Source organism: Hemitrygon akajei, chromosome 5, assembly GCF_048418815.1.
Source record: "Hemitrygon akajei chromosome 5, sHemAka1.3, whole genome shotgun sequence".
Lineage (NCBI taxonomy): Eukaryota > Metazoa > Chordata > Chondrichthyes > Myliobatiformes > Dasyatidae > Hemitrygon > Hemitrygon akajei.
Window position 1 is genome coordinate 16,631,961 of NC_133128.1, and position 25,949 is coordinate 16,657,909.

The 25,949-nt window shown below is 42.3% G+C and overlaps 1 protein-coding gene across 1 annotated transcript in view; it reads left to right on the forward strand.

Moving 5' to 3' along the window:
- Window positions 1-17,845: 17,845 nt before the first annotated feature.
- LOC140727497 (calcipressin-1-like) overlaps window positions 17,846-25,949 on the forward strand; it is an 89,881-nt gene continuing 81,777 nt past the window's right edge. The window contains exon 1 of the mRNA XM_073044858.1: window positions 17,846-18,103. Within this exon, the coding sequence (XP_072900959.1) occupies window positions 17,876-18,103 (228 nt within the window). The 5' untranslated portion in view covers window positions 17,846-17,875. The remainder of the gene's footprint in view (window positions 18,104-25,949) is intronic.

A 25,949-nucleotide genomic window follows, 5' to 3' on the forward strand; every position in this document is an offset into this window, starting at 1 on the left:
AAAGGGATAATAATTTTGCAGAGTGTGCATGGGGGTCAGTTTGCTGCAGTATGCTGCCCCTATATCAGCTGAAGGTGCTGACTTTCACATTTGTTTGCACAGAATATACTGACCGCAAAAGGTCATACACATCCATTAGCTTCAAAGCCTTCAGATCCTTATCTTGTTTAAAGTAAGCATGCTGATTGGCTTGACAGAACATAAACCAGAAGGGAATGATATCCCCCGCCCACCTACCTTATTTGTTTTGTGAGTGTCTGCAAGAAGACGAATGTCAAGGTTTAATATCACTGACAAAAAGAGAGAAAAGTAAGTGGTGAGGTAATGTTCATGGGTTCAATGTCCACACAGAAATCCGATGGCTGAGGGGAAGAAATTGAATCGTTGAGTGTGTGCCTTCAGGCTCCCGTACCTCTTTCCTGATGGTAGCATGAGAAGAGGGCGTGACCTGAGTGATGAGGGTCCTTAGTGAGGGATGCCAACTTCTGAGGCATGACTCCTTGAAGACGTCCTGGATGCTGGGGAAGCTAGTGCCCATGATGGAGCTGAGTGAGCTGGCAACTTTTTGCAGCTTATTTTGATCCTTTCAATCCTGTGCAGTAACCCCCACCCCCATCTCTCATGCCAGACGGTGATGCAGCCAGTTAAAATGCCCCCACGGTACATCTGTAGAAATTTGCAAGTGTTTTTGGTGACATACCAAATCTCCTCAAAGTCCTAATGAACATTGAACTTTGAACAATCTTTTTGCCCATCTACATTAATCCTATTTGCTCACATTGGGTCTGTATTCTTCTATGCCTTACCTATTCAAGTGCCTATATATGTGTCTGTTAAATGGCAGCACGTTTCAAAGATCAACCACTCTTTGTGTTAACACAAAACTTGCCCCTCAGACCCCCTTTAAAACTCCTTCCTCTCATCTTCGAATCGATGTCCTTTTATTGTTGATGCGTCACTACCATGGGATAAAGATTCTGACTATGCCTCTTAGAATTTTGTTTGCCTCTATCAGGCCAGCTGTTAGCCGCCTTCAATCCAGGGAAAACAAGTACAGCCTATCAGATCTCTCCCCATAACTAAAGCCCTTTAATCCAGGCAACATCCTGGTGAGCCTTCTCTGCACTCTCTTCAATGTTTGCACTTCATCTTAATGTTCATCAACTTTACAGTTTGCCTCTTGAAATATATAGTGAAGTTTAGGATATCATCATTATGTATGATGTGTGCAAATTTTTCTACAGAAGTGTTTTGCAATTGCCTATCTTCTGGGCAGTGACTTTACAAGACGGGTAACCTAGCCATTATCAATACTCTTCAGAGACTGTCTGCCTGGTGTTGGTGGTTGCATAGCCATCACTTCTGATATGCACCAGCTGCTCATATGACCATCCACCACCTGCTCCCATGGCTTCACATGACTGTGATCAGGGGGCTAAGCAGGCGCTACACCTCGCCCAAGGATGACCTGCAGGCCAGCGGAGAGAAGGAGCGCCTGACACCTCCTTTGGCAGAAATGTTTCTCTACCCCACCAGCCAAAAATTTAGAACAATATTTCCAAAATCCTGAAATGATCATTGTTTCTTCATTCGGCTGAAAGCAACATCAGTAAGTAAATACTTTGGCATAAACTTCAAGAATTTCTGGTCCTTTTTGTCTTTTACATTACATGTAGCCGTGTCTTCATTAATTCTTCATCGTCTCTATATAGTTCTTGCATCTTAAAACTTGTCTGGAAATGTGCTCATGGCTCTTTCTAATCATGTAGTACTCTTTCCTCTGATAGACTGTTGTGTGAATTTACTGTGAAATAATGTTGGACGAGATTATATCAGTTTATTGTCATGCACACCAGAAGTTCAAGTTTGTCATTCAGCCATGCACGAATACCCATGAATACATCCAAGCGAAAACAACGTTACTCTGGGGCCAAGGTGCAAAACACCGTACCAACAGTCATTCACAGACAGTTTGGGCTGAGACTCTGCAACAGATCAGGAAAAGAAGGAGGAAGAAGCCAGAAGACTTCTGTAGCTTCGAAAGACTTTACGTCCGCCACCCCTCACCTGCGTCTGTTCCCAGAAGGCAGAAGACAGAAAAGGGAATGGCCAGGGTGGATGACATCCTTAAGGGTAATATGAGCCTCCCTGAAGCAACGCACTGTGGGCAAATGTAGAACATAGAACAGTGCAGTACAGTACAGGCCCTTCAGCCCACAATGTTGTGCTGTCCTTTTTACCCACTTCACAGTCAATCTAATCCTTTCATCTTTTATAGCCCATAAACCTCCATTTTTATTTCACCCATGTACTGACTGAAGAATCACTAAAGTGTCCCTAAAGTATTTTCCTCTATCACCATTCCCAGCAGTGCATTCTAGACACTACCAGTCTGTGTAAAAACCTACCTCGGATATCTCCACTAAACATTCATCCACTCACCTTAAAAAGGATGGCATCTGGTATTAGCCACAGCTGCCCATGGATAACGTGCTGGCTGTCCACTCTATCTATGCCTCTTATAATCCTATACAACTCTGTCAGGATACTTTTAGCGATGAGTCTATTGTTTCAGGATACTGTTATTTCAAAATGCTGGAGATATGTAGCGCCATACATAATGTACTTCATTTGGAAAGAAATTGGGAAATACTTCCCACCTCCCCCTCCCCAACTCTCCCATGGGGTGAGGGGTGGCAGACGAAAAGGCTTCCAAACTAGAGAAGCCTCCTTCCTTTCCAGTCCTAAGGAAGAGTCTTGGCCTGAACTGTCGACTGTTTATTCACTTCCGTAGATGCTGCCTGACAAGCTGAGTTCCTCCATCATTTTGTGTGTGCTGCTCTGGATTATCAGCCTCTGCAGTAGCTCCTGTGTTTCCAAAGCTCAAGTTACTGCTGGTACTGGTGAATGTAGCAAGGAAAATGACGTGAGGTAAAAGGAGGCTTCAAGTCATACAGCACAGAAGCAGGACCTTTGTCCCATCTAGTCTCATTTTACGCCTAGTCCCATTCACCTGCACCTGGCTCACAGCCCTCCATACCCCTCCCATCCATGTACCTATCCAAACTTCTCTTAAGTGTTACACTTGAACCCTCATCCAACACTTCCACTGGCGGCTCACTCCACACTCCCACTATCCTCTCAAGGAAGCAAGTTCCCCCTCAGAGCCCACTTGTGAAAGAGTTTTTAACTAAGTTAGAAACCAAGCTGACAGAAGAAGCACAAAGGCGAGTCATACAGAGAATTAGGGAACAAAGTGAACAGATTAATTCAGTGAAAAAGAGTGGAAATAGAAATGAAGTTTATTTATAAATAACAATATACACAAAATACTGGAGGAATGCAGCATGTCAATAGTAATATAAATATATAGTTATACTGTATAATTAGTAACATAAATATGAAAATAGAGAGGCAGTTTCCAAAGGAAGGATGGGGTCAATAAGGGAACAATAAAAGTCCATGAAATTAGTACTTTGCTGCTATCTGTCTCAAGGAAGCACAAACTGTCAATGATAAGCTGAGAAGGACAAAAATAAATTATGATAAGTACTGGGAAATTTAATTGCATCAACCTGGGATTTAACAGAATTACACAACTGAGAATCAGTTTCCCTGTGGTGAAACATACCAGATGGGTTTGCTTCATTCTGGAACTTTGGACAGGTAGTCCCAGGTGGATGTGGGTAATGTATCAGTTGTGTACTAGACGGCTTCATTTACCATGCAAGTTAATAGAACATAGAACATTGTAGTACAGTACAGGCCCTTTGGTCCAGTTGTGCCAACCTTGTAACCTACTCAAAAATCAATCTAACCTTTCCCTCATACATAGCCTTCTATTTTACTATCATGCAAGTTGTTCTAGGACAGGGGTACCCAACCTGTGGTTCATGGACCGCTTGCTTAATGATATTGGTCCACGGCATATAAAAGGTTGGGAACCCCCGTACCAGGAGACACCTGTCATTGGGATCTTGCGGGACAACAGAGCTATTACAATACACTGCTGTGTCAGGACCACTGTAAGGTACATAAATCTTTGATCCTTTGCCCACTTCCCACATTCAGACTTGCATTCAACCCCATAAGGCCTAGACCCTTCAGTCTCTCTCTGATCCCCACCGCACCTGTTTAAGACAAACACCAGATGTCCCAACCAGGCCCCAACCCTCACTGTCACTCCTGTCTTAGAGTCAGAGAGTACTACAGCACAGAAGCAGTCCTCTTATCCCACCTGGTCTGTGCCAACCTATTTTTCTGTCTACTCCCATCGACCCACACCTGGACCAGATCCAAACCCCACCCATCCTTGTACCTATCCAAAACATCTTTTAAATGTTACAACTGAACCTGTATTTCCAACTTCTGCTGGCAGCTTGTTCCACACTTGCACTGCCCTCTGTGTGAAGAAGATTCCCCTTTAGGTTCCCCTTAAATATTTAACCTTTAACCCTTAACGTATGACCCTAGTTCTAGTCTCACCCAACCTGGGGGGGGGGGGGGGGGGGGGACCCGTATGTATACGCCTTATAATTTTGTATATCGCTATAGGATCTCCCCTCATTCTCCTTCTTAACTCACTGCCAACAAGACTCAGGACAGTGGAGTCTTTGTTCTCCATAGGCTGTCTTCTATCCCCTGCCACCTCCTTGGCTGCAATAATCCCTGCAGGCTCTACCTCACCAGATTCCAGCACCTGCAGTGGTTCACCTAATCCACTGGTGAAGTCTCTCCAAAGTTTGTCCACTTTGAAGGGGTTCTGTGAGACCCTCTCTTACGGTCCCCCTATAATTTCTGCTGCTCTCTTGCTCTTTCACCACGATTCACTCCCACAGCTACGTGCCCTCCCTCAATACTTGTTCTCACTGCCATCCTGCCCTGTGTGGCTTCTGGCTCAATTTCCAAGCCTGCCAGTTTGGTTCCATCTGAGATCCTGACTATTTACTCTCCCTTCATTGCTTCAGCCAATGGTTTTCCCTCCACCTCCCACAATCGACCCTCTCCTCCATGCATTGGTAGCTTCTGGCCCCTTTTTTCTCTCTCCCCCTACATCTTCAGGCCCCCATTTCACAAATTTGCCTTCGGTCCACGTTGTTGTGCCAACCTTGTAACCTACTCAAAAATTAATCTAACCTTTCCCTCATACTTAGCCCTCTGTTTCTCTATCATGCAAGGTGTTCTAGGACAGTGGTACCCAACCTGTGGTTCATGGACCCCTTGCTTAATGATATTGGTCCACGGCATATAAAAGGTTGGGAACCCCTGTACCAGGAGACACCTGAAGGCAAATTTGCCAAATCGAAGCCTGGACTGACACCTTGCCCTATTGACCTGTTTATTATCTATTGTAACGCCTGCACTGTTTTTGTGCACTTTATGCAGTCCTGTGTAGGTCTGTAATCTAGTGTAGCTTTCTCTGTGTTGGTTTTTTTTTTACTTAGTTCAGTCTAGTTTTTGTACTGTGTCATGTAACACCATGGTCCTGAAAAACGTCGTCTCATTTTTACTATGCACTGTACCAGCAGTTATGGTCGAAATGACAATAAAAGTGACTTGACTTGATTAAGACAGTCCAGATGATAGGCCCTGACCTGAAATGTTGACTGTCTGTTCACTCCCCAGATGCTGCCTGAACTGCTGAGTTCCTCCAGCATCTTGTGCATTACACCACATTCTGGGCTTGTCTCCACTTGCCCAGGTCTTCAGCCTATGGCTCCTGCCCTCTCCCCTCCTCGAGCATCCGGAACCAACTTTAAACATCAGGATTACAAAGCAAGTCTCTGGTGGTATTGAAATTTGTCGCAACAGGTTGCCCCATTGATCTGGTCATTATCCTGCCTCCTTTAATCTTGTTATCTGCCAGTGATCATTTCAGTGCACTGAGAATCTTAGACCCAGGAAATGAAAGGTTGAAAGCACTTAAGATGGAAAAGGAAGAGTGAGGACAAAAATTATGGAGGCCCTGGAGTCAGCCTCCTTACAGATGGAGATGCTGCCAAAGGCCGAGAGGTGAGCAAATGTAATGGTGCCTGTCTGTAAAAGACGAGAGCAATAAATGACAGGACCCACCTAATGGAAAAAACCTGAACCATGTCCTTAAGTTTGTGGTCAATCTCTGGAACCCTGTCCTTAGGTCAGTGGTCAAACTCTGAACCCCACTCACCTTTAGGTCAGTGGTTAAGCTCTGGGCTCCAACCTTAGGTCTGTGATCAACTTCCTGAACCCCATTTTAGGTCTGTGATCAACCTCCTAAACCCCATTTTAGGTCTGTGATCAACCTGTGAACACCATCTTTAGGTCTGTAACCAACTTCCTGATCCCCACCCTTAAGTCTGTAGTCAACCTAGCCATAGGAGAAAATCTCCAAACATCACCTTTACAGATTTCCTTCAACTGCATTTCAGCACACACTTTGGTGAACTTCTTGGTACATCTCATTTGCTTAATCTGTATTGATCTGTGGATCAATTCCTTGAATAAAGTATTTCTTTGTCAAATTATCTCATTCTTGGTCTGTTGACGTCTGTTGGGCATCATGGGAGTTAAAGAACTATGTGAACTCTCCATATATTACAGAGGCTTAAAAATTCTGATCTGCTGTGAGAGAATACACAGCATCAAAAAAAACTTGTCAGAGATATTAATAATAATAATAATAATGACAGCAATGATTGGTTAACTTTCTAGAACTAGGATGATAAACGAGGGAGCAGCAGGTAGCATGGTGTTTTTCGCTATTACATTACAGTGTCAGTGAATACCAATAGGGGAATACCAATCGCCTGTAAAGAATTTCTACTGTACTGTGAAAATGTCCTAGGCACCCTAGCTATATAGGGTGCCTAAGATTTTGCACAGTACCATATTTGTCAATGTGGAGCAGAGGGCAAGTCTGTAAGTCTGGGGGGAACAAAGGTTTGGGAATGGTGAGGGTGGAGAGCTGCGGGAGGGGTTTGAGACAGGTGGTACAGAGGGAATTCCAAGGGGTGGCACAGGTGCAGACATGCCCAACAGTGGGACACCAGGCAAGGTTATTTGATTCCAAACAATTGGTTTATTGATTATTACAGAATGTCTCTCTGGTGTTTCGTGCTTCCTCTTACCTCCCTATCCCTTTTCCCAAACAAGATTCCCCTCACCCTGTCCCCTACCTACTCTCAGTCCACAATAGAAACCCATATCAGAATCAGGTTTATCATCACTCATATTATGTCATGAAATTTGGTTTTTCTTGCGGATGAGCGGTTCAGGTTAGGATTAGCGAATTATGAAAATGCTATGTTGGCAAAAGACGTGTGACCTCACTGATCTGGTTTGATGCAAACAATGCATTTCATTGTATGTTTCAATGTACATGTTACAAATAAAGCTGAGTTCTTTGAAGTGGATTAGTATGAGGGGTGATTGATAAATTCGTGGCCTAAGGTAGAAGGAGTCAATTTTAGAAAACCTAGCACATTTATTTTTCAGCATAGTCCCCTCCTACATGTACACACTTAGTCCAGTGGTCATGGAACATATGGATCCCTTCTTTGTAGAAGTGGTCCACAGCAGGGGTGACTGATAAGTTTGTGGCCTAAGGTAGAAGGAGATGAGTTATTTTCACTCAAAGAGTTGAACTGCACGTGCATGTAAAGAGAGCTGTATAACCCATCACTTTCTACCTTAGGCCTCAAACTTATCAATCACCCCTGCTGTGGACCACCTGGAGGTCCAAGAAACTCTCGTTACATGCACATGCAATTCAACTCTTTGAATGAAAATGCAGAAAGTTCGAAGTTGATAACTCATCTCCTTCTGCCCTAGGCCACGAACTTATCAATCACCCCATGCTGTGGACCACTTCTGGAGGTCCAAGATGCTGACTTCTACAAAGAAGGGATCCGTATGCTCCACGACTGCTGGACTAAGTGTGTAAATGTAGGAAAAATAAATGTGCTAGGTTTTCTAAAATTGACTCCTTCTACTTTAGACCATGAACTTATCAATCAGCCCTCGTATAGAGAGATCAAAGTTCAGTTTTAAAGTTTAAGGTAAAATTTTATTATTGAAGTACATTTATGTCACCATATACAACACTGATATTAATTTTCCTGTGGGCATACTCAGCAAATCTATAGAATAGCAACTATAACAGGATCAATGAAAGATCAACCAGTGTGTAGAAGACAACAAACTGTGCAAATGCAACTATAAATAAACAGCAATAAATAGCAAGAACATGAGATGAGATAACGAGTCCTTAAAGTGAGATCATTGGTTGTAGAGCAAACACGAGGAAATCTGCAGATGCTGGAAATTCAAACAACAACACACAGAATGCTGGTGGAACACAGCAGGCCAGGCAGCATCTATAGGGAGAAGCACTGTCGATGTTTCGGGCCGGACCCTTCATCAGGACTCAGGATTGTTTGTAGGAATATTTCAATGATGAGTGTAAGTATCCCCTTTTATTCAAGAGCCTGATAGTTGAGGGCTATTAACTGTTCCTGAACCTGGTGGTGAGAGTCCCGATAACAACAAAAAAAATCCAAAATCAAAATACTGAAATTGATAGAAATTTGGAAACAGAAGTGTCAATAACAGCTGAGGTGATACCCATGGCTAATGTTGCTTGCTGCCAAATTGTTTTATTTTGATGACTTATGCCCAGGTACTTGAATGTTATTCATGGATACAGTTACATGTCTACTCTCAGCTTCATTATGCATCTGCAATTGCCAAGAACAATAATTCCGGCTTGTGATGTAACATCCATATTTCCACCCCTAATATCCTCAATTACTACCTTGAATGCAAATGTAGACAGTATGGTAGCATTTAATCGTTACCACAGGGGCTGGACCATTCATGTCTTCAGCTTATCAGAATATTCCAAAACTGTCCATTATTATAAAGTATCTAAAATTTTGTCCCAATTTCAGAAGCAATATTCTCTACAAAAGGAGGAATTCCGGTGAGCTTTAATAGTCTTCCCCTTACCCCTCACCACACCTCTCCCCAACATACACACACCCAATCCCCTCTCCTCTCATCAATTCTTCACCTTGCACTTAGAAAGATATTTTTGGAATAATTTGACTTGTCAATGCTCAGTTAGGCACAAACCACTAAGACCTACAAATTTCAAAAATAAACCTTGTTTATCACCTTAAATTTCAAATGAGTACTCTTTTTGAGTGCTTAGAGCAGAAATTGTCACACGTTTAGCTAACCTGTTTCAAATGCAGATTATGCCAAGCCTGGTGGTTTTACAGGCAAGGCAGATATACCGGTATCTGCAATTATTTTTAGATGTTTCCAGTCCGAATGCTGTGCACCAGACATCTATAAAACTTGCAAGTCTTTAGTGACATGCCGAGTCCTGACTAATTCCTAAAGAAGTAGTGTCACTGATAAAGGAGTTAAATATTTATTTATTTAGAGATGCAACACAGTAACAGGCCCTTCTGACCCAAGCCGATGCTGCCCAATTACATTCATGTGTCCAATTTACCTACTAACCCATATGTCTTTGGAAGCTGGGAAATAACCAGAGTACCCATAAGACCATAAGATATAGGAGCAGAAGTAGGCCATTCAGTCCATTGAGTCTGCTCTACCATTCAATCATGGGCTGATCCAATTTTTCCAGTCATCCACACTCCCCTGCCTTCTCCCCATAACCTTTGATGCCCTGGCTAATCAAGAACCTGTCTACAAGGGGTGATTGATAAGTTCATGGCCTAAGGTAGAAGGAGTCAATTTTAGAAAGCCTAGCACATTTATTTTTCAACATAGTCCCCTCCTACATTTACACACTTAGTCCAGCAGTTGTGGAGCATACAGATCTTGGACCTCCAGAAAGTGTCCACAGATGGGTGATTGATAAATTTGTGGCCTAAGATAGAAGGAGTTGAGTTATACAGCTCTTATTACATACACATGCTGTTCAACTCTTTGAGTGATTATGCGGAAAGTTTGAAGTTAAGAACTCATCTCCTGCTACCTTAGGCCACGAACTTATCAACCACCCCTGATGAGTTATTAACTGATGAGTTATCTCATCCCTGACGATCGATTCCAAGAACTTCCCAACCACTGATGTCAGGCTAACAGGTCTATAATTTCCTTTCTGATTTCTCCCACCCTTCTTAAATAGCGGAGTAACATTTGCAATTTTCCAGTCATCCAGTACAATGCCAGAATGTATCAATTCTTGAAAGATCATTGTTAATGCCTCCACAATCTCTCTAGCTACTTCCTTTAGAACCCAAGGTGCAGGAGATTTATCCACCCTCAGACCATTAAGTTTCCTGAGCACCTTCTCAGTTGTAATTTTCACCCAGAGGAAATCCATGCAGTCATGGGAAGAATGCACAACCTCCTCACAGACTGCGACAAGAATTAATCCCTGGTCACTGCCGCTACAATAGTGTTACGCTAACTGCTACACAATCATTTGTGATATGACTTAACAACAGTACAGTATTTATAAAATATTCTAGCCTGAACTCTACTAAATTATCATGTACTTTGCTGATAGACCTTCCTGAAATTACTTTGAAGTAGTAATAACTATTGAATTATAGACTCTATGCAAAGTGCCTTTCCACAAATTGCACAGCACCTGCCAAATTAATTTTAAAGCCACATCCAAACTTCTCTTAACAAATGTAATTTTTTGAAATGTTGATTTGGGAGCAGTATCTTTTGTTATCAGGCCTAAAGTTCAGAATTCCCTCCTTAAACCTCTTTGTCAATCCTCCTTTATAGCGTTCCTAAAAACCTATTTGCTTGACCAAATATGCAGTCATCAGCCCTAAAGTCTCCTTAGAAAGTTTTTTAAAAATCCTCCTCGGAAGAGCTTTGAGGGGTTTACTGCATCAAAGGTATGACGGAAATGATACAACACACAAAGGAGCTAGAAAAACTCTGTGTGTCAGGCAGCACCAGTGGAGGGAGATAGATGTATAAATTGTACTAATGTTATTGCTGTTGATTCCTGCACCATATTGGATTGATTGTGAGCATGTGGTGAGTGTGCATGTAGCCGACAGATCATGTGTTGAATCGATTGAGCCTCCTTCTCTCTTTCTGTATGGGCTTTTGAGTGCGCATGCTCTCGTCTTGGCGGGTGCAGTTCATCACTCCCACAGTGAGTAATATAATGCATGGATCCATTGCTTTTAGAGCAATGACTCCCCCTAGCACTGCGTATGATCTGTTGTCTACTCCTGTGCATTAATCTCTCTCTCTCTCTCGCTCTCTCTCTCTCTCTCTCTCTCTCTCTCTCTCGTGAAAACACCAGTTAAAGCCATCGCCCACATGCATGCCGTTATTGAATTGACATTTGCCTACATTTGCTTTGGCTCACATGACACAGTAAAAAAGTTTAACTCTATTCTGCGATCATTTGTGCTACATGCATACATAACAATTTCTAGTTAAAAAAGACTCACGTCTCTAAATGCAATTTTTGATAGTGGATAATGCTACTGATGTTGTTAGGGCGTATTCTGGAGTTAGGGTATATAACAAATAACTAAATTCAACAGCAGCCATTCTTCAGACATGAATGTAGATTGTAGATTAAATTTAATATGCAGCTCAGAACAATAGTTTTCCTGGAGCTGTGGACACCAATTAATTGAAAACCAGACAATGCTTATTAATATTCATGTTGGGTATCTGGAGTGTGGGTGTGGAGAAGAAGGTTGTGAAAATTATATGTAATTCAAAGGAAGCATTGTGGATACATTTTTAACTCTAGAATTACCATGCTGTTACGTTTGATCTTTATCATATAAACTGTCGTGTAGTATTGTGTTGAACAGGCTTCATCCTCCAAGAGTGTCTCATATTGTTGAATAAAACACTTCTGTATCCACTATCTTCAGTGTCTCTCGAGTGACTTTGTTCATGTTACAGCATTGGTATAAAGTAAAGGTAGCAGCCAATTTACACATATAAAACATTTTCAAACTGCAAAGTGATAATGGAAAGGTAGTCCGATTTATTAATCAGGGCATCAGGGAGCAAATCACCTGTGCACTGGTTTAAAGTATTTTTACCACCCACTGGGTGGGTGAAAGGGCCTCAGCTTTAAACTCCATGTGATAGGTGGCACTTGTGAATGCGTATTTCACCTTTAGCAGTGCATTGAAGTACTTGTACTCAGCACTCTGATCCTTCAAGCTTAGGTGTAAGGGTACTACCACAAAATAATACTCAAACTAAATTTATAACATACAATGTGTATATGTCGTTTCTTTGGATTCGTCAGCTTCGTGGAGAGGGAAAATCCGCAACTTGCTCTCCATATTGTACTGCCCCGGTTTGAGACCTTCAGTCAGGCGAGGAAAAATTCCTGGTAGCGGAAGAAGGCAAACGGGCCCATAGAAAGGAATGCTGCAGCTTCAGCAGGGCTGAGACCAATTAACTGATGTGACCTTTGCAGCAGAGTCTGCCACTCTCGCTTGGGCCTCATCAGCCACAGACGGTGCTAAACCAACAAAGTAGCTAGCTAGGACGCAACATCCACGGTCAATCTCAACCAACGGAGGGCCACACGTACATGTCACCATATGCAACCGTGAGGTTAATTTACTTGCTGGCATTCACAGAAAAACAAAGAAATACAATAGAATTTGTGTAAAACTATGCATGACCAAAGAATGACGAACAAACAATGCAAAAGAAGACAAATTGTGCAATGAATACATGCTGAGAACGTGAATTGTAGAGTTCCTTAAAAGTGAGTTGTGAAATCAGTTCAAAGTTAAAGTGAGTGAAGTTATATACTGCTTATAAGGTATTAACAGCATAACATACGTTGTTCATTTTGAATTCTGGAAATAAAATGTGTCTCAACATAATGAAAAAAAATCGGAGGGGTTTGACCTGAAGTGTCAGCTGTCTATTTCCTTCTACAAGATGTCAACTGACCTGCTCAGTCCCAACATTTTCAATTTTTATTTAGCTCAGATTACAGAATTTTGGATTTTTTTTTTGTTCAGATTAATAAATTTTGCTGATTTTAAGTTGCAAATGTTTTCTTTCACCAGGAGAAGTAAGCACCAGCAAGACCAGTCTTAATGTTCCCCACACTTGAACAGAGCGATGTGCAAGGCTACTGCAGCTCTGTTTTTGTTTACTGAAGGTTTCTTCTTTTATAATGTTGTTCCACATAAGGAACAATTGAAACCCTTTTCTCCTAGTCGAGAATGCATTCCATTTCCCACTGGGCCAATTGCTGAGCCACGTTCTTATAGACTGATACATGCCATAATGAATAACACTGGCAATCTTCCTTCCTTAAAGGACATGAGTAAACCAGAAGGATTTTTAAAATAAATTAATTTTTTAAGATGATTGCTTTTTAAATTGAAGTTAAGTGATTTATTTTATTGAATTATTTAAATTCCACTTGGTTGGGATTTGTTCTGATACCTGCAGGTATTAATGTCAATATTTTGAATTACTGTTACTTCATATAATGGGTCTTTGGCCTAAAAACTTAAGTCTATTTCTCTTTACCTGAAGGTTGCCTGGCCTGCTGAAAGCTCCCTGCATTTTTGTCTTTAAATCTCAATTACTAGTCTAACAAACTAAGAACTATGCTATCACCTACAAGGTCACAATCTGTACAGATTGGTGATAGCATATCCTCCTCGCTGATGATCAATACTGGTGCACCTCAGGGGTGTGTGCTTAGCCCACTACTCTACTCTCTATATACCCATGACGGTGTGACTAGACAGAGCTCAAATACCATATATAAATTTGCCAATGATACAACCATTGTTGGTAGAATCTCAGGTGGTGACGAGAGGGCGTACAGGAAAGAGATATGCCAACTAGTGGAGTGGTGTCACAGCAACAACCTGGCACTCAATGTCAGTAAGATAAAAGGGCTGATTGTAGACTTAAGGAAGGGTAAGACGAAGGAACACATACCAATCCTCATAGAGGGATCAGAAGTGGAGAGAGTGAGCATCTTCAAGCTCCTGGGTGTCAAGATCTCTGAGGACCTAACCTGGTCCCAACATATCGATGCAGTTATAAAGAAGGCAAGACAGCGAATAATTCATTAGGAGTTTGAAGAGATTTAGTATGTCAACAAATACACTCAGAAACTTCTATGGATGTATTATGGAGAGTCTTCTGACAGGCTGCATCGCTGTCTGGTATGTGGGGGGGGGGGGGGGGGTGTCTTCTGCACAGGACCAAAAGAAGTTGTAGATGGTTGTAAATTTAGTTGGCTCCATCTTGGATACTAGCCTACAAAGTACCCAGGACATCTTCAAGGAGTGGTGTCTCAGAAAGGCAGCGTCCATTATTAAGGATCCTCAGCACCCAGGACATTCCTTTTTTCACTGTTACCATCAGGTAGGAGGTACAGAAGCCTGGAGGCACACACTCAGTGATTCAGGAACAGCTTCTTCCCCTCTGTCATTTAATTTCTAAATGGACATTGAACCCTTGAGCACTATCACACTTTTTTAATATATATTATTTTTGGGTTTTTTGTACGAAATTTAATTTATTCAACATACGTACAACGTAATTGATATATTTATTATTATCTTTTCCTTCTATATTATGTATTGCATTGAACTGCTGCTGCCAAGTTAACAAATTTCAGGGCACGTGCTGGTGATATTAAACCTGATTCTGATTATTCTCTTGTGTGGATGCAGTCTTGCTCATTAGACTGGAATGTTGGCAATTATTGCAAGGATAATGAAGTTTAAGAATAAGGAAGTCCTGCTACAAGTGCATGGGGTTCTTGTGAAGCTGCACATTAAGTACTCCAGTGTATGCTGCCGTGTTCTTTTGATTGATTATAAGTGAACAAAATCAGTGCAGACACCTAGACTGCCCTTCTAAAATGCTTTCAACGATTGCATCCTCCAAATCTTCATTTTCATTGTAACATTCAAGATGATTGTCGATACCTGCAAGTTCTTCATAGCTCCTAACTTGTTGAAGTAGTGAAATCATTTTACCTTCACTCCCAGCCATTTTTGCATCCAAGCCCGAATGCTTGAGATCAATATACAGTTTTCGGTGGGTGCCCCACATAGGTTTCCTTTAGTTGCTTCAGTTTCTTCCCACATTCCAAAGACGTACTGGTTGCTAAGTTAGTTGGTCAATGTAAATTGACCTGTGATTAGGCTGATGTTAAATAGGTGGGTTGCTAGGTGGCACATCTCAAAGGGCCGGAAGGACCTGTTCTGCGCAGTATCGCCAAATAAATATAAATAAATAAAGTATCCATCAAGTCCAAACCTACAGTAAATCCACCCTACTCCAAGCATCAGTTTGGATAAGGTTTACTCCTTAAAGGGGTTCGTCTAGTGATCTGAAGGTCGCTAGTTCGAGCCTTGGCTGAGGCTGCGTGTGTGTCCTTGAGCAAGGCACTTAACCACACATTGCTCTGCGACGACACCAGTGCCAAGCTGTATGGGTCCTAATGCCCTTCCCTTGGACAACATCAGTGGCGTGGAGAGAGGAGGCTTGCAGCTTGGGCAACTGCCAGTCTTCCATTAAAAAAAAACCTTGCCCAGGCTTGCGCCCTGGAAACTTTCCAAGGTGCAAATCCATGGTCTATCACGACTAATGGAGGCCTACACACTCTCCTGAAAGGTTCCTGCCCTGGTCACGCCCTACGTATCCTGATCCCTCTCTAACAGGAGTGTTCAAATCCTGAGGGAAAAAAACTGGGTCTCAGGGAAGCCAGGAGTACAAATACATGGTTCCCTAAAAGTAGTGTCTCAAGTAGATAGGGTGATGAATAAGTCTTTGGAATGCTGACCTTCATCGGTCTGAGCACTGGATATAGAAATTGGTATGTTATGTTGCAGTTGTAGAAGATGCTGGTGGGGATTGTGCTCCATTTTGATCACCCTGCTTTTGGAACAATGCCATTAAGATGGAAAGAGTGCAGAGGAGATTTGTGAGGATGTTGCTGGGAGATGAGGGACTGAGTTATGCACAGGTGGGTTTTCACTGGAGCACAGGAGAATGAGGGGTAATCTTACAAACGTAAAAATTATGTGTCATAGATAGGGACAATGGATATATTTTTTCATGAGTTTGAGATGAGAGAAGAGGTTTAATAGGAACCTGAGGGGCAACTTTTCCACTCAGAGAGTGGTCAGTGTCTGGAACGAGCTGCCAGAGAAAGTGAGTGAAGAAGATATATTAACAACATTTAAAAGGGGCTTGAACAGCAACATGGATAGGAAAGTTTTAAATGGAATATAGGCCTGTTGCAAGCAAATGGGAGTAGTTTAGACGGGAATTATGACTGGCTGGGCCAAAAGGCCAGTTTTCTTAAGAATGCATGCACCATCACAAAGAAGGCACTGCAGGGCCTCTACTTTCTTAGAAGCCTGTGTAGATTTGGCATATCATCAAAAACTTTGATGAACTTCTATAGATGCACAGTGGAGAGTATCCTAACTTTACATCACGGCCTGGTATGGAGGCACCAAAGCCCAGGAATGGAAAAGTCTACAGAAAGTGGTGGATACTGCCCAGTCCATCACAGGCAAAACCCTCCGCACCATTGAGTTCATTTACGTGGAAAGCAACACCTATCCTCAAGGGCCCCCACCATCCAGGGCATGGTCTCTTGTCTGTATTATCATCCGGCAGGAGGTCCCATTCCACCAGAAACAGTTATTGCCCTTCAACCAGCAGGCTTCTGAACTGTTGTGGATAACTTTAATTACCATTACTCTGAACGAATTCCACTACCTACAAACTCACTTCCAAGGACTCTGTAACTCATTCTATTTTTCTTTTATTTTCAAAATTTATCTTCTTTTGCACATGGTTAATTTGTCGGACTTTATGTACATTTTTTCATAAATTCTATTGCATATCTTTATTTTCCTGTAATGTCTGCAAGTAAATGAATCTCAAGGTAGTATATGGTAACATATTCTACGTTTATTGGCGAAGTGTGTATACAGAACACAGCTCTGAGATGTGTCCCCCTCCCCCACAGGCTGCCACAAAACATGGAACCTGTTCAGGAAAACATTAAACACCCAAAGCGCAAAATAAAGAACAAACTGCACAAACAGCAAAGAGCGAATGAACAACACATAGGATATCAAAGATCAAACAAGGAGTCCAGAAGTGTTCAGTTTAGTTTAATTTAGCATCACGCTGTACTTTGACTTCGACTTGGGCTCTTAGAAAGGATGGTGGTGGTGGGATCTAGAATGATTTGCAGGGTAAGGGGTCAGCAAGTCTAAGTCCAGGACGAGTGGGAATTTTGTTTTCCATTTGGGCTTGTCCCAGAGAGCTGCAGATACTGAGTCATAAGGTCTGTGAGCTGCTTAAACAGAAAAGGTGCTGGAGACTCAGGGTAACACACACAAAATACGGGAGGAACTCAGCAGCTACGGAGGGGAATAAATAGTCGACGTTTTAGGCCAAGGCCCTGGTGTCTCGGCCCGAAGAGTCGACTGTTTATTCCCCTCCATAGATGCTGCCTGACCTTGTGTGTGTTATTCTCGGATCTTCTGGTGGTACTGCGGTGGAATCAGAGGCTGTATGCATCAGGGTGAGGGAGGTGAGACTACGCAGAGGAGCTTTGAACTTAATGAATGGTGGAAGAGCCCAATTGCCAGCATCTCCGCCTGACGAATGATTGGCTTACGGCGGGTTAAAAATGGCAACATGTTTGTATCGTGTTGCCAGCGCTGACGTCAGAGGTGGTAGCGAGTTGCGTCGTGTCCTGGCAACAAAGTATCGGGCGGGCGGGCGGCGAACGAGTGGCTGCGAGCACTGGGGGGAAGTGTAGCGACAAACTGTCCGCAGAGCCCGTCCTTCTGCTCGGGGAGGGTGGGGTGTAGGGGGGGGAAGAAAAATAATGACGGTGGCGAACAACGGCGAGAGCGAGAAGAGAAGCCCGGTGAATGCGGACGACATGGAGAGGGAGAACGAGGTGTATCCGGCGGCGGACGGTGAATGCAGCGGCGGGCTGCAGGCGGACGGGCAGCGCCTGCAGGGGCAACTGGGCTCGCAGCTCGACGACTTGCCCACCTCCACTATCGCTTGCAACGTGGACGAGCGGGTGTTTGTGGACGCCCTGTACCGGGTAAAGCTCCTTCTCGTTAGGGACGGGTGTTTGGAGGGTATCTCGGTGCGGCTCTGGTACCAGGCCCCTGGAGGGTGAGGGAGGCCCGGCCCCATCTCCACACTCGATGCTGTCACCGTGCCAACCTTTACTAAAAATTAAGTTGTTTAATTTTTGAGAAATTAAATGAAGTTGGACTGGTGCATTGAGAGCTTGCAATGCATCGTTTGTCTTTGAGGAGTGACATTTGGATTGGCCTTATTTGACAAACAGTAATTGTTTTATCCCCCATTCTTTAACGTTTGAGTGCAAATGTCCAACTGTCCGGGGATAATGTATCTCAGATTATTTGTTGCACTGGAATGCAAAGAAGCAAATGACTATCTGGTAATGTTTATTGAATAAATGTGGTCAATATTGTCATGTAGTCTGAAGCCTGTGCAATCAAAATGATATGCAGAAGAAGGTACACATTGATTGGTGATAAGATAATTATTTTTCCTGTCTGGATTCCTTTGGTGTCGATCACAGTTTTCTGTTTAGGAGTCGTATGGCATTTCAAATGTTACTGTTGTAGGTGCTTTGGGGAGTTTTCCATCCAAGTAGTTTAAGTATGGGAACTGTAAAACTGAAGTGTGTTTAAGGGTTCAGTGGTTTCTTATTGCGCAGGTCACTTTGCCCAAAATATTTCATTAATGACCATATTAGCCAAAAATAAAATGAGTTCCTAATTTTTAAGTTCCAAGTAAATTTATTATCAAAGTACCTGTATGTCACCATAAACTCCTGAGATTAATTTTCTTGCAGGCATTCATAGCAGAATAAAGAAGTACTGATAGACTTAATGAAAGACTACACACAGACTGACAACCAATGTGCAAAAGACGCTGCAAATACAAAAAGCCAATAATAAATAATATTGAGAACATGAGTTGAAGAGTCATTGAAAGCGAGTCGATAGGTTATTGAGGCAGTCACGGTAGAATAAAGAAATGAAACATTATTACATGCAAAGACGGACACGCAACCAATATGTGAAAGAAGATGAACTATGCAAATACACAAAAAACATAATGCTGAGTAATATGGGTTCCCAATCTTTTTCGTGCTCTAGGGACCAAATACCATGAGGCAAGGGGTCTGTGGACCCCAGGTTTGAAACTCCTGACTTGAGAACATGAATTTTTGAGTCCTTGGCGGTGAGTCTATAGGTTGTGGAGTCAGTTCAGTGTTGAGGTGAATGAAGTTGGTTTTGGAGCCAGACGGTTGAAAGGTAAATTTAGTGCATATACCTACATCAGTGACTTGAACATCTACTTTAGTAGTTTGCCAATCCACGGAATCAGGTACTGTACATATTATTTAAACTGTGTCTGTACTGGCGTGTTTTACAGTTATGCCAAAAGCTTAATTATGTTCCCATCATAAAAGCCACCGATGGTCTATATCTGTCAGCACTAAAGCTGGAAATGCATAATCTGCAGTTGTTCCTTGGGTTGAATTTTACAACTTGATTTGCGTACCTTTACACTTTATTGGAAATTCTTTGATAAGCATCAATGAAGCATATCTGAATGCAGTTGCAAGATAGGGTGATTTTTGACTCTTTTGTCTGTTCATTCACCGATATAACAACCACAATGCTGTTACCACAGTTGACTTCCTTTGAAAAACTTGACAATTTTGCTCCATCGTGGGCATCAGCCTCCCCACCATTGAGGCAATCTCAAAAAAGCTCTACCCCTAAAGGGTGACATCCATCATTAAGGAACCCCACCACCCGAGGCATGACCTCTTCTCATTCCTACTCTCAGGAAGGAAGTGCACGAGCCTGAGGAAGCGTTGCTTCTTCCCTCCACCACCAGATTTCTGAACAGAAAATGAACCCATGAACGCTAGCTATTTTAGTTCTTTTTTTTAAAAGAAGACTTTGCATCTTTTCTTCCAATCCTGAAGAAGGGTATCGACCTGAAATGTTGACTGTTGTCTGGCCTTCTGAGTTCCTCCAGCAGTTTGCGTTGCTCACTGTTTTTGCTCTTTTTATTATTTATTTTAGTTACTTTTAAATTTTTTCTTATAAATTATAATGTATTTTGTATATTGCATTTTACTGCTGCTGCACAACATATGCCAGTGATAATCCTAATTCTCAAGTTTGCTCAACTCATTTACTTAAATTCTACAGCACACAACTTTCAGACTTGCATATACTTGAAGGGGGGAAAAAGCATGGATGCCAGGCGTACTTTGTCAGTAAGGCCCCTTCAATCTGTATTTCGAGACCAAATCTATAAACCAGAAATAAAACCAGGAATTTGTAAAGCTCAGCTCATCAAAGTCGTAAGTGCTAGTTAAATTTTAATGATGGAAAGTTTATAGGCAATATGCTGTTTGTCATCATCAAAAAGGTTATTGATGAGCCTATTAAAGTTTATTTGTAATGCTTACATTGGCTATGTGTAGTTGTAAAGCAAATTTCCTCCCATAGATCTTGCTTCACTCTTACAGAAAAATTGGATGCTACTAGGTTCAGTCAACACACTCTTCCTACCTCGCCTTTTTTTAATCTATTGACTGCTTCACATTTTCTGTTTTTTTGCAATCTTGCATTGCTGGCCTAAGAAAGGTCAAGACTAAAGGCAGAACGTGATGAAAACAGTCAGCAAGTGTGGAGGTAGACAGTTTATTGTTCAGGTTCAACATCCTATGGGAAATGTTATTTTGCCCATTTTCTTGTGTTTTGCACTAGTTAAAATTCGGTGTATGTGTGAAAGCTCCTTTGCTCTATTGAGGTTGAGTACTTTGTAGATAGTCATAGGGCACTACAGAACAGAAACAGGCCCTTTGGTCGATCCAGTATGTGGTGAACTGTTATTCTGCTGTTATACCTGGACCTTAGCCCTCCATGTACTTAACCAATTTTCTCTTAAATGTTGAAATTGAAACCGCAACCACCACTTCTGGCTCCTCATTCCACACTCTCACCCACCCATTGAGTGAAGAAATTCCCCCTCATGTTCTCCTTGTGTATTTCACCTTTCACCCTTAACTAGAACTAGAGGTCATAGGTTTCCTCGGGGAAAGGCCTAATTTAAGTGGCCACTGAGTGCATGTTTGTGTTCTCCTGTTTTGACACGAGTGTTCAGAGATATTCTTCTATACACAGTTGTTTTAATATGTGGTTATTTGAGTTACTGTCACCTTCCTTTCAGCTGTAACCAGTCTGGCCATTCTCCTCTGACCTGACCTCCCCCTGCCCCCAAGGCATTGTTGCCCATAGAACTGTCGTGCTCACAGTATGTTTCTGCTGCTCGCACCATTCTCTGTAAACTCTAGAGACTTGTTTGTGAAAATCCTAGGGGATCAGCAGTTTCGGAGATACTCAAAAACCACAGTCTGGTACCAACAAAAATTCCGTGGTCAAAGTCACTTGGATCACATTTCTTCACCATTCTGATGTTTGGTCTGAACTGCAACCAAACATCTTGACCATGTCTGCATGCTTCTATGCATAGAGTTGCTGCCACATGATTGGTTGAGTAGATATTTGCATTAACGAGCAGTGTACTCAATATAAGTGGCCCCTGAGTATATATTAATGAACTGAAGTAAGAAAGTCAATTCCCATTTGATGAAGATTAGATTAGCTTTATTTACATGTACATTAAAACCTACATGTAAATGCGAAGATTGTACTGAGGACAAACCCCAAGTATCACCATGCTTCTAGTGACAATAAAGGATTAGTGAGCTGTGGGAATGCTAACTACATCAGTGGATTGTGGCAGGAAACCCACATGGTCATGGAGAGAGCATGCAAACTTCTTGCAGACAGCAACGGGGGTTGAATCCATAATCTTAAAGTCAGCCCAGTAAAGCTTTGTGCTAGCCGCTATGCTACTGTGCTGCCCACTGGTGGTATGAGGAAAGGTAGATTAATTCTGCTTGGGAACAAAAAAATGTAAAGATGAAGGCCAATTATCTTTTAAATCTGGAAATGTACTGCACGCACACAATTATTTGCACTTGGTTTACTACTCTCTCAAAGTTTAATGGCTGCAAAATTGAACATAAGTTTATTTTACCATCCTTGCTCCATATACTCGATAGATGGTTGTATTTGTCAAAGGGCAACCATCCCAATCTTAGAGCAGCAGAAGTTCCTCAGGTTAGTGTCCCAGGCTCAATCATCATATACTAGTTTTCAACACAGAAACAATGCTGGAGGAATTCTAGTAAGTCAGGCAACATGTGTGGAATCAGTGTTTGGGGCCGAGACCCTTCAGCACTGATTTCCATCCTGACTTGAGTTCCTCCAGCATTTTGTTTGCATTGCTTGAGACTTGCAGCATCTGCGGAATGCTGGCTTTCCATCAATGGCCCTCCCTGTGTCCTAAGGAGGCAAGTTCACTGATTACGGCTCAGTGTTCAATTCCATTGCAATACCATAACAAATTAAGCTCCCTAAAATCAAGATGACATTTGGGCATGGACTGAAAACTGGCAAGTGATACTCTTGCTATAAGAGTGACAGGCAGTGACCATGTTCAACAAAGCAGAGTTTAATCGCATACCATTAATGTTCAATGATGTTGCTATTGACTGGATCCTCTCCATTAACATCCTGATGGTCACCTTTGACCAGAAACAAAACTGGGCCAGTCATGTTAATCCCATGACTCCAAGAACAGGTTAAAGGCTGGGTGACTCACCTGACCTCCAGGCCCTTTGCACAAGGAAGGAGCATGATGGAATATTGTCTAATTGCCTAGACGAATGCAATGCCATCAGTGCTTCCAAACCAGGTTGTTTATCACCAATAAGGACATCAGACACAGATCCATGGGAGCACCACCATTTGCAGATTCCGGTATAATGTGTACACTCCCCTGCTTTGGAAATGGACAACTGAAACTACCTCTAACGACACAGTGGGAGCATCTTCACAAGAAGCAGTGTAGCGGTTCAAGGAGGCAGTTCGCCTCTACCTTCTCAAAGGCAATTAGAGTTGTGAAATACATGTTAGTTTTGCAGTGATGCCCAGAATCCAAGAATGAATTTTCTGAAACCTGTTCATGATCTAACAATCCTTTTGTCCTCAAGTCTCAGTCAGATTAATTGAATGACTGTTAATAGATTTATGGAGTAGTGAGGTGCAGATTTTCAGTACCCAAGATGTGTAAGCATGCTTACTGGTCCAACTCTTAAACAGCCTTGCTCTGATTTTAAGATTGAATTTTTTTTTAAACTCTTCTGTCTCACTTGGGGAAATTGGTTCTCTCCACATCAGATACAGTACTGTGCAAAAATCTTGTATATAGCTGGGTGCCAGAGACTTTTGTACAGTACTGTATTTGTCAACAAGGAGCGGAGAGCGAGTTTGTAAATCTGGTGGCAAGCAAAGGATGTTGGGAGTGGCAAGGGCGGAGTGCCAAGCGTAGGGTGTGGTGTAGTTGGTAAAGGAGTGTCAGGAATAGGGAGTGGCGTGGGTGCAACCCCACTCAACCCTGAGAAATCAGGCAAAGTCATTTGATTCCAAACTATTAGTTTATTGATCACCACAGACTGTCTCTGGTGCTTCCCACTCCCTCCCCTCTCCCTTCCCCTTTTGCCAACCATGATTCCCCTCTCGCTGCGCCCTTTCAACGCTTAGTTCACAATAGAGACCCTTATCAGAATCGGGTTTATCATCACTCACGTCATAATTTTTTTGTGGCAGCAGTGCAATGCAATACGTAAAGTTACTACCAGAAGTAACTTACTACTACCAGCACCCTAGCTATATTTATGTCTTAGATTTTTGCAAGGTACTGTATCTTAAAATCTTAACTCAATTGTATTATCCCTCCACTATTTAAGTTTAAGGAATGTATGCCAATATGATACAGCCTGACCTTGTTTTTTTAACCCTATTTAAGCCCATGACTAATTAAAGCCATGATTGGCTGAAGAATTTGTCCCTCATCCCTGTTGAAATCCAAGACTTGCATTTATCCATTTTATGTTATACATTTTGAAGACCATTAATATTTCATCTTTATTCCAGCCCATTTCAGTAACGTCCTTGAAGTTGGGAAGAGAATTGGGGAGCTTTGATAAACTTGGTGGTCAGTAGGTTAAATCATAGTGGATTAACAGTCACTAAATCAGGTGTTGAACTTGCAAGCCCAACTCATAAAGAAGTGTTGAGCTGATGGCAGAACCTGAGCGACATGGTCCCAAGTTCCTTAAAGGAAATTCAATGGTTGTCATTTAATGTTAATGGTAGTTTGATAATTACTTCAAAGTAACTTTATTTCAAATATCTGATGTATTCACTTTGTAAAGTCAATGTTCTCACTTTCTTGCTGATAATAAAATAATTATAACTAGTTAATCCCATCAAAAGGTTACTTTGAGGCCAAATTCAGTTTGGATATCAATTCTCTCCTGCACCCCCCCCCCCCCCCCCCCCCAAGCACACCTCCCACTTCTCTTTTTCCATTCTTTGCCCTGGTTATCCTCTCACCCCATCTCTTCTCTCCTGCCCATCACCACCATAGGATCCCCCCTCTTTCCCTTTCTTCCACGGTCCACTGTTCTCTTCTATTGGATTCCTTCAGCACTTTACTTTTAACTATCCCCTCCAACTTTTTCCTTCATCCCTCCCCCACCCCATTTACTCACATTCCTCCTTGCCTGCCACTTGTTCTCCTCCCCCCCCCCCCCCCCCCCCACTATCTCATTCTGGCTTCTGACCCCTTTTCCAGTCCTGATGAAGGGTCTCAGCCCGAACTGTTGATGATTTATTCCCCTCCGTAGACGCTGACTGAGCTGCTGAAATCTTCCAGTGTTTTGTGGGTGTTGTCTCAAATAGTCTGTAATAGATTGTAGAGTGTTCCCTGGATTCCCTAAACTCCTGCTGTACCTCGATACCAGTTCATCCAAACTGTGTGGCAAGTGTGTATAGATTCTGTAATGTGTTCCAAAGTGGTTTGCACATGAAGTTCAAAACTGGTGAGTTCAGGAAATTTTAAATGACCCAGCAAACATTTGCCCATATTTGATGAGCAGAAGCAGTACCAGGAGAACCAACATCCAGCTTGTGCCTGGAGAACAGTGGAGTATTAGCAATTCCAGTACAGGCTAATAAATGTTTGTTTTTAGAACAGTGCTCCAAGCTAAGTGGAGTCACAGAGACTGGTTCAGAAAAGAAGAATTTAGGATTGAAGCCAAGAGGTTCTGCTGGCACCTGGAATGGAATTGTACAGGAATGGAGAGCATCCCTGGAATCATTAAAGCTGTGCTGTGCATTATAGAGTGACATCTTGCACTCGCTGTCCCCACATCCCCCAAAGGACCTGTGTGTCATCCAATTTGCTGCAACCTCTACTGCACTGCAGACCTGTGTTGTGACCCTTTGATTAAAGCACCAAGCACGGCTGCCAAATTTCAGAATTTCTTCAGCCAAAGGGTGGTGAATCTGTGGAATTCATTGCCACAGGTGGCTGTGGAGGCCAAGTCACCGAGTATACTTAAAACGGTTGATAGATTCTTGATTAGTAAGGATGTCAGAGGTTATGTGATTAAGGCAGGAAAAATTGACAATGATCGAATGGTGGAGCAGAGTTGATGGGCCACATGGACTAATTCTGCTCCTATCTCCTGTGGTCTTGTGATGAATATTTGAAGGTACATTCCAAGAGTCAAAGCACATTTATTATCAAAGTATGTTGTAGTATACAACCCTGAGATTCATGTTCCCACAGACAGCCACGAAACAAAAAAACAATGGAACCCATTCAAAGAATAAACATCAACCCCCACCTATGTGCAAAAAAAAATCGTGCGTATGGCAACAAAAAATGTGAAAAACACAATATAAAAC